Source organism: Filicampus tigris, chromosome 1, assembly GCF_054856515.1.
Source record: "Filicampus tigris isolate MCC_2025a chromosome 1, RoL_Ftig_1.0, whole genome shotgun sequence".
In the NCBI taxonomy this organism is placed as follows: Eukaryota; Metazoa; Chordata; class Actinopteri; order Syngnathiformes; family Syngnathidae; genus Filicampus; species Filicampus tigris.
The window spans coordinates 30293122-30306973 of NC_141217.1; the positions used below are offsets into that span (position 1 = coordinate 30293122).

Below are 13852 nucleotides of genomic sequence, written 5' to 3' on the forward strand. Positions count from 1 at the left end.
AACTGTACTACCGTAACGCCACAAACCGAGAATTTTATTTTTCTCTCACTTTCATCGGCAGGAATTGGACTGCTTATTGATTCAGCATATAACCTCACGTGTGAGGCACAACAATGGACAGCAACAAATTTGCCCCCCCTTCTTTTTCCTGCTGTCATTTGCAACTTGTTGCCAATCAGAATTCACCAGCCAGAGAAATCTTTGCCATATGCCAGTTGCACCCACAATGTTGTTGTTTTTTTGTCTGGGGCAACTTGAGCCCCGAGAACTCCACTGCTACCACAAGAAATTAATTACAGCAGAATAATGACTTATGACATTATTTATACGCTGTATAATCAAAATGAAATACATAATACAAGCCAAAAAAGTAATGTGCTTTTTGACTGCAGAACCATCTGCTGCATCTGGTGAATCACTGCTCCACTTGCCCCTAATGCACAATTGCTGATGCAATGAATCTAAATAATTTGGCAGGCATGTAGAGTTTGCACTCCTTTTTGGCTGGAAAAGCCTGCACGGTCTATCGGGGGCCATCTAGCATTTTTATGATATCTGGTGCGATACCTAGTAACCAATCATATCAAATGGAGGATATTGAATCCCCATCATCAGTCTGTGAATGATCTGATTACTCTCATTCCATGGCAATATACCTCATCATCATCGTGTGAAGAGAAAGTAAACGTGGTTTGAGAACCCTGATAGTAGAAAGGCGCCACATCAACGTGCTTGCCATGTGTTCTCATTGAGATTCCAGCCCAGAGGTTAAACACAAATACTGCATTGACCTGCTCGTGGTAATTTCTTGCAGTCAAGGACAATACAAAAAATAAAACCAGTCTCCTTTCTCCCAAATGAGAAGACACCGCTGCAGTACTGCTTCAGTTTGTTTACATAAAAGAAAAGATTAAGCAGAGCCACAACACCCCTGCAGGATTCTACATTAATGGTGGCCCGGTGGCCCGGGGCCTCTACGTGGCTGTGTGGGGCCACACGAAGTTCAATGACCCTGGCCCAACCCAGCCACTATACATTTCTTGAATCAAATCACCACGTTCTTGCTTTTGAAATATATTTGAAATATATTTAGACAATTAAACGGAATCAATCATCATTAATCTTTTTGACGCGCTGTGCACATTTTTGGGCATCTGCTTAAAGCGGAAGTCAACCCAAACATATTTTTTTCAAGAATATGTTCCCAGGAGGCCCACTAGTTGAAACACGGCATTCTGATTAATTTTGCGTTTGTGGAATATAAGTTAAGCAGCAAAATGCACTCGTTTCTAGCCATCCCTGGGGGCGGCCATTTTATCTTCTGTCGACTGAAAATGACATCACGACTGCTCACAACGACCAATTACGGCTGACCTGTTTTCTGAATCTGAGCCATGATTGGTCGTTGTGAGCAGTTGTGATGTCATTTTCAATCGACAGAAGACAAAATGGCCGCCCCCAGAGATGGCTAAAAATGAGTGGATTAACACTTATTCCACAAATGCAATATTTATCAGAATTCCTGTTTCAACTAGTGGGCTTGTATAGAACATATTCTTGAAAAAAGTCTTTTAAATTTTTAAACCCTTCCATAGGGAATGGCTTGAACAAGATATAAAGCCAAGAAAACGTCAAATGTTAAATATTCAATTACATTTTACACCGCAAATAAGACCAAAACATGCACACAAAAAAAAAAGGTAAGAAATACTATTTTCTTAGAGGCTTGAATAATACACTGCTTGTTATCCAAGACTGCTCAGGGTCGAAGACTTCGTTTGGGGTTGATGAACCTTTACAGGCATCTATTGTGCAGTGCTAATTATGTACATTCTCCAAAATTATCTTCAGCCGATTGCTGAAGCTAATGTAGCGAATTCAAACTGGCAACAATAAGATAAAGTCTATCAACATTCATTCCGTGATCCATCCTTTTATTATCTCGCCAACTGTGGCAGCATGGCCTGTATCACACAGGGGGTGAGCAGCACCCAAACAAGCGCCGTTAAATCAACGCTTCACATTAGTCGAGCATCAGAAGAAGTTACGTCACTGCAGTGATGCCTTCAGTTGGGCGCCTTGGTTGCTCAGTGCATGAGCAGCCCACAGCGAGTGATAAAACAATATACTGTAATACAAAAATTTGAAAATAAAATCAGAGCCAGCCCAGCAATGTATCCACTCAGCCTCAACCCATTCCGCCTGCCCTGGAGCTGGATTAAGGATGCTTTAAGTTTGCAGTAATCACTTTTGCCCAGCAAGTGAAGATGATACAGGAACTAAGTGAAGCAGGCCAAAATCAATCAAGGGCTGAATGACAGAGCATGAAATCGGGTGTGACAGGTCTGTGGGCCATTATCTGTGTCCAGCACCCATTTCTGGTCCCACATAGATAGTGTAAGAAAAAGTAGGGCAACAGTCATGACTGATCTAAAGGAGGTGTACTGTACTTTCAATGCGAAATCACTTTTACAGGAGTCTGGGTAATATGTGTTGAATTGGGTGCGTGGGGAAAAGCTTGTTGGAAAAGCCTACTCCGTTAATCACATTTTATCAATCACATTTTATTTATATAGCACTTTTCATACATAAAAATGCAACTCAAAGTGCTTTAAAACATTCAAAGCAAAACATAGAATTATCTTCAATCAAAAGAAAAGATAAATTATTTAAAAGTTGTTGAAAGCCAAACTAAAAAGGTGTGTCTTGAGCTTCCTCTTAAACCCCTCCGGAGGATGCAAATGAAACAACGAAAGCTGTTTTGCTTCCAAATCACCTCAGAAAAGCTCACCATGTTAGAGCCGCTCTGGCGATTATTGCAAAGGGGCTGCTACACTGAGGGTTGTTCAGGTCTTAAAAGATTCTTTATCACTGATAGACCCCACACATAAAGATCATGGTTGCTACCCATTCAGTCCACGCTAGTAGGCACCTTCTTCAGGTGACCGTAAAGTGATGAGCCACCAGCAACTTCCTCCGAACCCCCCCCCCACCTCACTCGCCTCGCGAAATTCAAAGGGATACGCTAACAAACAGAAACTTACCTCAAGATGTGTTGCCAACCAATACAGATTTCCAGAGAGAGGTCTCATGCGTTACATTTTGATGACGGATTCGGCCGCGCGACTCTGTGGTGTGGATTGCCAAAAAAGGTCTTAATCCCCATATATGTGAAGGGTCGTTTTGCCTTGTGTTTAGCCAGATTTTCTCCTGGAAGACTAACGAAACCTGGCACTCTTGAACAAAAATCAAATACGTTCAAAACCCATACACAGATGCCAGAAAAACATTCATCAGGCAGAAATACACTACATTTATTTTGGGTTCACATGAGCCCAAAATATGAACGTGTTCAGGTACAACACTGTCAGGGGAACCCACTTTTATACAAAAAAAAACCCACATCAGCTAAGACATTTTGTTTTTCTTCAATTGACGACATTCCGTCCACATCACAGTCCACCCACGGAGTCAAATGAATCGGCTTTTTGGACGTGTTATTTAAGATTGTCGGGCCATCTCGTTTTGGACCATATTATCAGAACAAATCCACTCTGACACACCTCAGATGGAAGGATAACCTTATAGGGCAATCTTATAAGACATAAACTAGTCGGGCATTTGACGTCCTTGGGCAGGAAGAGGCAAAATCGGGGCAAAAACATCCCGATTGTCGTTATGTGTGTGGCGGGCCTTAGGGATTTGTTGTCCTATTTGTGATAATGTGTGCTTGAATAAAGCGCTACTCACCACATAAAGCTGCTTCCACAAGACGCCCCACTCCTGCAGTGTCGAGGTGGTCTCGGTGATGATGGGGTCCTCGAGGGGCACCACCGTCTCGCACAGCCTGAGACAAACATTTGCATGAACAAAAGGGTGCACAGAGACACATCACCAGAAAACCCATTTATGAAGGAGCATGATTTAGGCTTGAAAATAAAAGGTCAAACCACTGGGAGGCAGAGAGTGTGCCATAAAATTCTCGCAAAATCCTTCCATCCGTTTTCTATTTCTATTGTGTTGTTCGGGGTCAGACGGAGTAGTGATGGCAATTTCGGGTGTTTTACGAGAGCCGAATTTTGAGGCTCGGCTCCCTAACTGATTGCCTGTCAATCAAAGGACTGACACATAGAGGTAGCCATTTCCACCTACGGACAACGTAGAGCACGGCTATCAAATGTATGGCTCGCAGGCCAGAACTGGACCATCAGGGGGTCCAATCCGACCCGCGTACAGAAAATACAGCCATTGCTATTTTTCACGAAAAGTAACTGTCCCTGCTAATTTTGTTCAGTGGAGGTCGCACTGACCACCACTTAAACAGGAAGTCAAGGCAATTTTTTTTTCAAGAATATGATCTATGCAAGCCCACTAGTTGAAACAGAGAATTCTGATAAATGTTGCGTTTGTGGAATAAATGTTAATCCACTCGTTTTTAGCCATCTCGGAGGGCGGCCATTTTGTCTTCTGTCGACTGAAAATAACATCACAAATGCTCACAACGACCAATCACGGCTGAGATTCAGAAAACAGGTCAGCCGTGATTGGTCGCTGTGAGCAGTTGTGATGTCACTTTCAGTCGACAGAAGACAAAATGGCCACCCCCAGAGATGGCTAAAAACAAGTGCATTTTGCTGCTTAATATATATTCCACAAACACAAAATTAAAGGGACGGTGGGGCCGGGATGGCCATGTTTTCACTAAGGCTCATGATCACCTCCACATGCTGCGCGGCCAGTAAGGAGCTAATGTTGTTGTGCTAACACCTTTTGTTTTTATTTATTTATACTTTCACAGGTTGAAGTGGACAAGAGTAGTAACTTGCATTTTGGTGGAGATCGGTCGCCGTTTTAGACAGCAGACTGACAAAGCGAGCAATATTACCACGCTTGCCTCCCTCCCGTGACGTAGACCGCTGGGGGGCCAAAAGGGGGCGTGGTAATTTATCGTAAGTCTAATCACAAAAAAATACCTTAATTCACGACAGAGTCTTTTTGGGGGGGGGCACTTTAGTACTGATATCATTTATACACGCAATCCTATTATACTACTATGCCAGTGACAATGTTAAGCTCACCCAAGTGTCCCTTTAATCAGAATGCTGTGTTTCAACTAGTGGGACTGCTGGAAACATATTCTTGAAAAAAATATGTTTGGGTTGAGTTCACTTTAATTGACATTGTAAAATTGGCTGCTAGTAAGGATTTGACACCTGATATTGATGTACTTGTACTTAGATGTGAGCGCTAAAAGAGGTCAAGTTTCACGAGCAAAGTAAGCCTACTTCATATTAAGTGCTTCACATTTGCGATGTTAAGAATAGAGTTATGTTAAAATGATCGACTGTACAAATATTTCAGGACACTGAATATTGCAAAAAAAAAAAATAGGTCAACAGCCTTCAGGTGAAAAGAGGATGGTTTGGTGGAACCATTTTATTTTTTTCCTGCACTGCTACAAATCTTATGTATTTTCATGAAGACATTTACAAGGTAGGCGGAAAACTGCATGCTCTTTCTAAAAAGTTCCCACCACACACACCCTTGATTTCGAGACATCAACGAATCTAACATGTTTGTTGGTAATTCTGGAGTGAATTAGTGTCTCAAGTACAATGAGAACAGGTCAACTCAACCAAGCAAGGCCTGAGATTTGAAGCTGAAACTTTTTGGATGTGAGGCAAGTTGGCAACCATTGTGCTCCCCGGTCAGAGCACCAAAACCAAAATGTTGCCAGTGTATCAACTGTTGTCATGACAGGGGAAGCCACTCGCTCCATGAATCTAAGTGATTGTCAGTGCAGGGAACACTTTGGGAAAATGCAATAGATGCATCACATCATTAACTCCGCAAGAAAGCAAAACAGAGTTCGCAGATTGCAGCTCCTGGAGCGAGAAAGTAGAATCATGTTGATTTCAAAGTTGGTACTTTGTAATTGTTTGAGCGCAAACATGAGGAAACTCAGCTGGAGGGGGAAGTCCTGGTAAGTTCCATGAGTTCAGGCAGCTAAAAAGTTTTACTGCTCATTATTTTCATATAGCAGTGATTCTCAAATTGTGTACCGCAAGTGGTACAAAAGTAACTGTACAGTACAGTTACAGTTTTCAAAGTGATAACTCTATGTGAAGCATGGCAGATACAACAGTGGGCAACCTGCAAAAACAATAGATGTAAAGCACCTATGCTGTTATGCACTGTCATGTGTGTCTGTCTAAAAACGTCCACTTCAGCCTACAAGAAATACGCATTAATCTTGAAAAAAAAACACGCTACAGCTTGCTTTGTAATTGTCTGTCATTATCAAATTTAACTTAACTTTTAGTTAAAGAGGAAGTCATTTTGTCACTTCTGTCGACTGAAAAACGACATCACAGTTGCTCCGGGCTCAGGTAACGACCAATCACTGTTCACCTGTTTTCTGAAGCTGAGCCATGATTGGTCGTTATCTGAACCCCGAGCAACTGTGAAGTCACTTTCAGTCATAGACAAATTTGACTGTTTAACTCATATTCCACAAACGCAATATTAACCAGAATGCTTTATGGGCCTGCATAGAACTTTTTCAGGGTTGACTTGACTTGAAATATTTCAAGCTACACACTCCTATTTCATATGTTTGTTTATTTGATGTTTGTGCTCTGATTAAAAAAATAAGAAATCAGAAGTTACTCATTTCTTCACCAAGTGCTTACTGATACTTGTAATTATTTGGACAACTACTTTTGGATTTTACTTGAGTCATAATTATTCCCAAGTAACAGTACTCCTACTTGAGTACATTTATTTTGTTTGCCTATTCTACCCACCTCTGGAGATGCTGAGCAACTTCTGTGGGTTGCATCCAAAAATAACTAACTAGCCAGGAATCATCATCATCATCATCATCCTGGTTTGTCATTTTCATATTTTAAATTAGTAAAAATTCAGTATTATATTCGAAACTGGGTGATTTGTTATTTTGCTATTCAATTTCTTTTGTAGACATGTAAATTGTCAATGGTGGGTGGAGTTGTCTAAAATTTTGCCTGGGGCGCCGCATAACTTGTATACCAACAGCTGTGTCCTTCTTGTTTTGCAGTGGAGAATTTCTGCCCCATTGTTGGTGTTATAATATAATTTGGGCAGATTCCGCTTTTACCGAATGCAAGCACAGCACAGGTCAGGTCATGTCCTAGTTCATGAACCTGAATAAAACCCCTATTAGTTCTGAACCATGTGTAGCGTGTGTGTGTGTGTAGAATCTTGCTGCTCATGTACAAATAAACATTGTAGTCATCCAGCTTACCCTCTGTTGGTCACTGTGGATTTCTTCAAGTGAACGTAGCTGACTGGGAAAATACCCTGTGGACAGATACAGGTGCAGGCATGTTACACACTGTGACAGGATTAGGTTATTGGTTTGATCAGACTGTAGATTTGTGACTATATATATAGTATTAACTGCCGTATATATATATATATATATAAAAGTGTTAACTGCAGTACAACATAACCAATTTGTAAAGCATTTAAAAACCCTTGATAAGGCTAGCATTTTCAAGTGGCACCAAAGCAGAAGATGAACATGCAGAAGAATATTGCAGAGAGCTTGGAACGGTAAAAGACGGTGCCAAGTGTCACTTCTGCAGCTTGTCTTTCCAATCTGCCAGATGTGAACAATTAGCCACCACGAGTGAAATTAACTCTGTGAACACTCAGAGAGTATGGGGGCGATCCAGTGTGGGCAGCAGAGCGCACAACAAAATGGAGGGTTGTTAGTAAGAACTGTAAATAGCTGATGGGATTGGACAATGACAGCATGCAATCACAAACACCTATAGTACATTTCACAGAGAATGGACAGCTATTATGCTTTCTTTTAAACAAGCCCAGTTCCATCCCATAATACCTCAGACCCATTTAAAAGCAGTGCAAATGTACCTGAAAAGCACCTGTCTTTCTTTTTCAGGATCCAACTTGTTATTCAGGTTTGCAGACTACTCTGTAGCATACTATTCTGAATGGAGGAATATTACATCTGCAGAAAATATTCGGCCATACGTGTCGGACAATCTCTGCAGTACAGCATATTGATTTCGGTCCTAGTCATGGTGTTAAATCGGTCGACTTCCTTGCTTCTTCCAGTTTCTCAGCTTTAATAATGTTGTTCCATAAAAAGGAGCTCCTATAGGGAAATATGATGTCGGAATTGAGTTCCCTGTATAAAAGCAATGTCTCTTGGATTTGGTCTTGATTAAAAAGCTTGGGCACCGCACAATAGTTACTGCAAAATTTGATGAATTAAGCATTATTTTGGCTTCATAGTTTAGGTTAAAATGGCTATGAAACAGCTCACAGTGTTCCCTCGCTACATTCGTTCGATTATTGCAGCTTCAATCGATCGCTGGGTTTTCATTTGTGACCATAACTTAATCTATGGCGGGTTTACTTTGCTATTTAGCGGTTTTTCACAGATTTCAAAAGACAAAAGTGCTGAAAAGCTTTCATTTGCTGGGCCATCATCATCATCACCATCTTCATCTGTATAACTGATAAATCTGCATTCTCTATTCCCGTTCATGTTTACAAGTGAATCGGTTACTTATTGTACTTTTCCCAAAAATGCCTCATAGTCCAACAAAGAAAAATTTTGATCGAAATGATAAATGGAGTGTACTTACTGTATGTAGCACTTTATCTACACCATACGGTATCCAACGTACTTTACAATGCCTCATTCATTGACTTATTTGAAGACATGTCTATGTATTGAACTGGAGTGTATATGGGGCATTGATGCAGCGGCGTCATCCTACGGAAAGGTTTTCCTTTTTAGTTTAAAATATCTTACTTCAACTTCCAAGATCCCTCGTCATACCCTGGCCACCGGTAGAATCCAGGGTGTTTTTCTTGTTTTGGTCCAGAATATCCATCTGTATTGTGTCGTACCAGCTATCTAGCACTAAGCTAACCCGTCTGGTCTGGCGTCAGATGCTCTTCATATGCTGCTATGACGGCGTGAGAAGTAATAAAGACATAGGCGTTGATCGCCCATCTAGCTGGATTTATTGGCTTAGCAGTTGAATTTAATGTTCATTAGCCGGATAAATATCCCAATACGCACACAAACAATTCCGGGTGCATGGCTCAAAGGCAGTGTGCTTTTCACACAACTCGTGCCACTACCACATCCACTATGTCATACATACTGAGACATGAGTGTGACATGGACGTCCGTGGAGTGTGGCCATTCAACTTGTCTTTGTGACGCGAGAATGCTATGAACTGTTCTGACTCAAATGGGAAAATTCAGATTCGGCGTTCGTCTTCAAAAGGCCAATTTGTTACTCAATTTGAGTCACCACACATTCGTGCACAGCCCAAGTAAATACACCCCCCCCCCCCACACACACACACACACAAAAGTCACTACTGTACCATCTGCTGATTGAATTAAAAAAAGTTACCTTGATTGAAGGCTTCTTGGTTGAAAAGCCTCTGTACCAACCTAAAGGACAAGATCAAAATCAAAATCTGTCAAAAACATATTCAATCGTGTCCTTGGTGTGTTATTAAACCACAGCACTGTTGCCACCTGTTGTACAGGCATATAGAAAATCATCCATAAATTAACTCAATAGAAAAGGTAGGTAAATGCTCAGAAAAATACATGCAGTACATACTGAAATTCCAACAAAGGTGTTGATAGTTATCGAGCCAACTACTTGTCGACCGGTTATGCTAATCTGTCGCACGATTACAATTATGTAGCTGTCACAAGCTCATAGTCGGTTGTAACAAAGCTAAGTGTTTGCAACAGAGAGATACGTTGATATTTTATCTATCTTGCATTCTGTCTCTCATTCATCACACCATAAAAAATGCTGCTTTAAAATGCTAAATTATTCAGATGTTTAAAAAAATGTGACGACAGAAAAACCTTTCCAAAATTGTAATGTACACTCAAACTGAAAAAGAAACAAATCTGTTAGGCAGAAAATGTTCAACGTAAAACTCATTTAAGGTAAGAACCAAAAATAATTACATAGAAAAAAATGCATCAGGTCTCCTAAAAGTAGATTGAGAAATGTTGTCATGTTTGGTTTGTTTTGGTTTTGGGATTTCTTTAGTTTCATGTTTTGCTCAGTGTTCTGTGTCTATCTCGTCATGATTATTGTGACCACCTGTGTGCCTTCCACTCTCTAGTGTTGGCCAATCAGCTCCCTCCTACCTTGTGTCTCTTGTCCAGGAGTTTCGCGTTGTCTCGTCAGTGTGCTTGTATTTAAGTTGCTAGTTTTTGTTCAATTCTTGTCGGGTCATTGTCGTGTAGTCCCTGTTCTCCTGGTCCCTGTTCTCCTGGTCCCTGTTCTCCTAGTCCTTGTCAGTCATTTCAATTGTTTTTGAACTGAGTTACCTCTTGACAAGTCAAGCCTCGTCATACAAGTAACCGGTCAATTATATTCCTTTTCTTTTCATTAAAATCCCATAAATTGTCCTCCTGCTTCGCCAAACCCTGACAAATGTTGTAACTCTTTGGGCACAAAACTAAAGGCTTATTTAGAAAAACAACTAGAGGTGCAACAACGAATCCATAAATCAACAACTAATAGATTATCAAATTATTCGACAATTTACTCGACTACTATTTTGATGGTAGATTTAATAATTTAGAGCCATTGATTAACTTAAATTTGTTCAAATCCTCTGATTTCAATCTCTCAACAGTAACTATTCTCTGATTTCTGTAGTTCTCCATCAAAGCAGAATGATATCTTTGTGTTGAATCCAAATAAGACGTTTGTAAACAACTGCTTCCACTTTGGAAAACAATGTTTTCCCATTTCCTGACATGCCAAACCAGTAACTGAATCGGTTTAATCTGTTCGGAAAATAATTGTTTTAATTTGTTTATTTTATTTTATTTTTTAATTTTGAGCCTTTCAGTATGAATAACCTGTAAATGACATGTACTGTAGTTGAACCTGACGCAAGCAGCCTCCGAAGTGCATATCAAATTAGTAGCTTTTCGTTTGCAAGTCAGTAATCAAGAAGTGGCTCTTGGTTTCAGCTTCATTGTTAAACATTTTTTACACCCTAGTGAGGACAAGCGGTTCGGAAAATGGAAGATTATGTTTATTTGGTTTGTTTATTCATCAAAACAGTTCCAAAAAACAACAATAATCAGTTCATAAAGAGTAATGCAATAAACTTTAATGCAAAAATAAATATTTATCTGATTATTAGACTAATCGATGGAATAATCAAAAGAATAATAGATTCCAAAGATATTTGATAACCGCACCCCTAAAAACAAACACTGCACTGGCGCTCGTGCAGTTGACACATGTTCTACACTGTGGCAGCTTTTGTGATAACTGTGTACAAAACTGACCAATCACATTGAAGCTCATGTTATACAGCATAGTTGCCAACACAAACCTGCCATCATTATTTGTGACTCTGATTAAGTTTAGCTTTTCAAATAAGACTTCTGCTTGTGCAACTACTGCTTGTGTCCTATATGTAACAGCAATCTACCATACCCTCCCTGTGTCCAAGCTACATAGGGTGACATACACAAAGTCTCCCAAAAGCATGTGGGAAAATGTTTTATGATGAGATGAAACAAAGGGTGACCTTTTCGGCAGATGTCCTTAATTCCAGAATATGTGTTCATTTTAATTGTTCACTTAGCATTTTAGGATACCCGCGATGATGAAAATGTGCTCTGTAGAAGTTCATAACTATTTACAATGAAAATCACTAGGTTAGCCATTGTTTGCCACATGCGTGAGGGAAACACCTTACCTTCACTCTTCTCCAGAATCTGGACCGTCTCCCCGATCTCCAGGACCAGGGCCTGACATATCGGTGACCGGAAGTTGCAGATAACTGGACAAAAACAAAGAGAACAAAACAACAAGAGTGATGAGACAAGAGTGATGAGCCTGCGACGCTGCCTTCAGGTCAGGTGACAGAGCTCTGTGCAAGGCTACTTGATCCGATCTGAGAGGCAAAGGCAAGATGGACCATAAGAGGAGCATTGAGTCGCACCTGTTCTCTGCCGAGTTGAGCTGGCTGTTGGCTAGGGCTGTGCAATTAATCGAAATTCAATTACAATTACGATTATTACATTGACATAATTGTGAAAAAAAAAGATTATTAATATTCATTTATATACAACGCTCTAAGTTTGTTTAAACTGGGAAAACATACTTAAATGTATACACTTGCACCTTTTTTAAAAATTTTATAATAACTCATTTTATACATTTTGTTTGGTCCAAAGGAACTTACTTCCATATATTTGTCTTTATATTTTTTACGTTTAAACATTTTCTTGTTTTGTACCAAAAATTATATGGCCGTTTGAATAATTGTGACTTCAACTACTACCCAAATAATCATGATTAATATTTTTTTCATAATCGAGAATCCCTACTGTCGGCGCACGCCACCGTGGCCGACCAAGGTGCACCGTCGGCAGTCACGTTGACGTGACACGGTCTGATCTTTCCGCAAGCTTAAGATAAAATGCAAATTGGTTGGCCACGCATTGACGTGCAAGGTCGCACTGGGTATCTTGTCCAAAGTGACGTCCTTTAAATGTTTTTGCTTGCGTCAACATCCATCATGTATCAATGACAAGACTTTCAGCTGAAAACCCAAAATGCACTTTTGGGTCTTTTCGGCCAAAGATTTGCGGTACTCGAATTTTCAGTGCATTCGTAGTATTTTCAAAGTCTCCCACCACCAGCCTAAGTGGGTATGGATCTGTGGCCCCCTCATGAAGTGCTTCGAGAGACTAGTTCTCCAGCTTAAATCTAGGACTCCCACCAGACTTGAAACGTAACCAGTTTGCATACCACTTAAACAGATCCACAGAGGACGCCATAATAGACTGCATAGTACATATTCTTGAAAAAAAATGTTTGGGTTGACTTCTTTATGGGAATATGGTATAGTAAGTAGGCATTTGCATACGTCTTTTGTGTCACCTGATTGTAATGTGCAATGCAACATCATGCATTCGTTGACTATACCCACAAATGACTCAAACTCGAATTAAGGACATGTTTTTTGTTTAGGGAACGAGTGCCGCAGTAAAGTGGCAAAATGAAGCACGCTATATACAGTAACCAGGCTTCAGTGAAGACAAACTTGTTTAATAATGACAGCGCTCCGTTGACAACGTTAAAACCCACAAACGGTGGCCCTTGAAGGTCCGCTTGCTGTGAATCATTATGCTAATGAACTAGCCACGGGACCCAGTGAGGGGGAGGAAGATAAGGAGGGGCTCTGGCTCGGATCTGCTGCTTGTTTCAGAGTAACGAGCGCTCAGTTCCTCTGCGAGGGTTACTATGGCAACAGACCAGCGACAAACTGCAGCGCTCTTTTCACTGTAACTGCTTCGAGGGTGAGGGTACTGTATAACCACCATTGAGCCAAAGTCAACACCCTAGTACTGAATGTCGTGCATTACAAGGTAGATGGATGAGGTCTGGTCTGTTTGATTTCAAAGGAAGAAGAAACCCAATGGAGATGAGATTGTCATGTTCGAAAAAGATGAGAGATTCATGTTTTCAGAGTCCTCCGTCAGAAAACTCACAAGCTGTGCAAACACGCTTTCACTGTTTTAAGCTGCAGCACATTAGCATATCCCCAAAACATAACCAGCTAAGTTACCATTCAAAACATGCTGAATAGAGGATGCTGGGATGTTAGCAAAACCACATCACTTTTGCTCTTGGACGCAATATCGGTGCAGAATGTGTGTGCCACTCGAGTTGCATGGTCACATTTGTGTGAGCAGCCTTGAAATATTGGGTTCAAGAACTATCCCGCACCATTTTACCAGCATTCAATGACTACA

At 40.6% G+C, this 13852-nt stretch overlaps 1 protein-coding gene across 2 annotated transcripts in view; it reads right to left on the reverse strand.

Annotated features, from left to right (window-relative positions):
* The window catches only part of dock3 (dedicator of cytokinesis 3), a 65495-nt gene that overhangs the window by 43437 nt on the left and 8206 nt on the right, over positions 1–13852 (reverse strand). For both annotated transcript variants that reach the window (XM_086031075.1, XM_086031067.1), the window contains exons 2-5: positions 11788–11871; positions 9447–9487; positions 7286–7341; positions 3751–3847 (exon numbers count right to left, since the gene is read on the reverse strand). In XM_086031075.1, coding sequence (XP_085887201.1) covers positions 3751–3847; positions 7286–7341; positions 9447–9487; positions 11788–11871 — 278 coding nt within the window. The remainder of the gene's footprint in view (positions 1–3750; positions 3848–7285; positions 7342–9446; positions 9488–11787; positions 11872–13852) is intronic.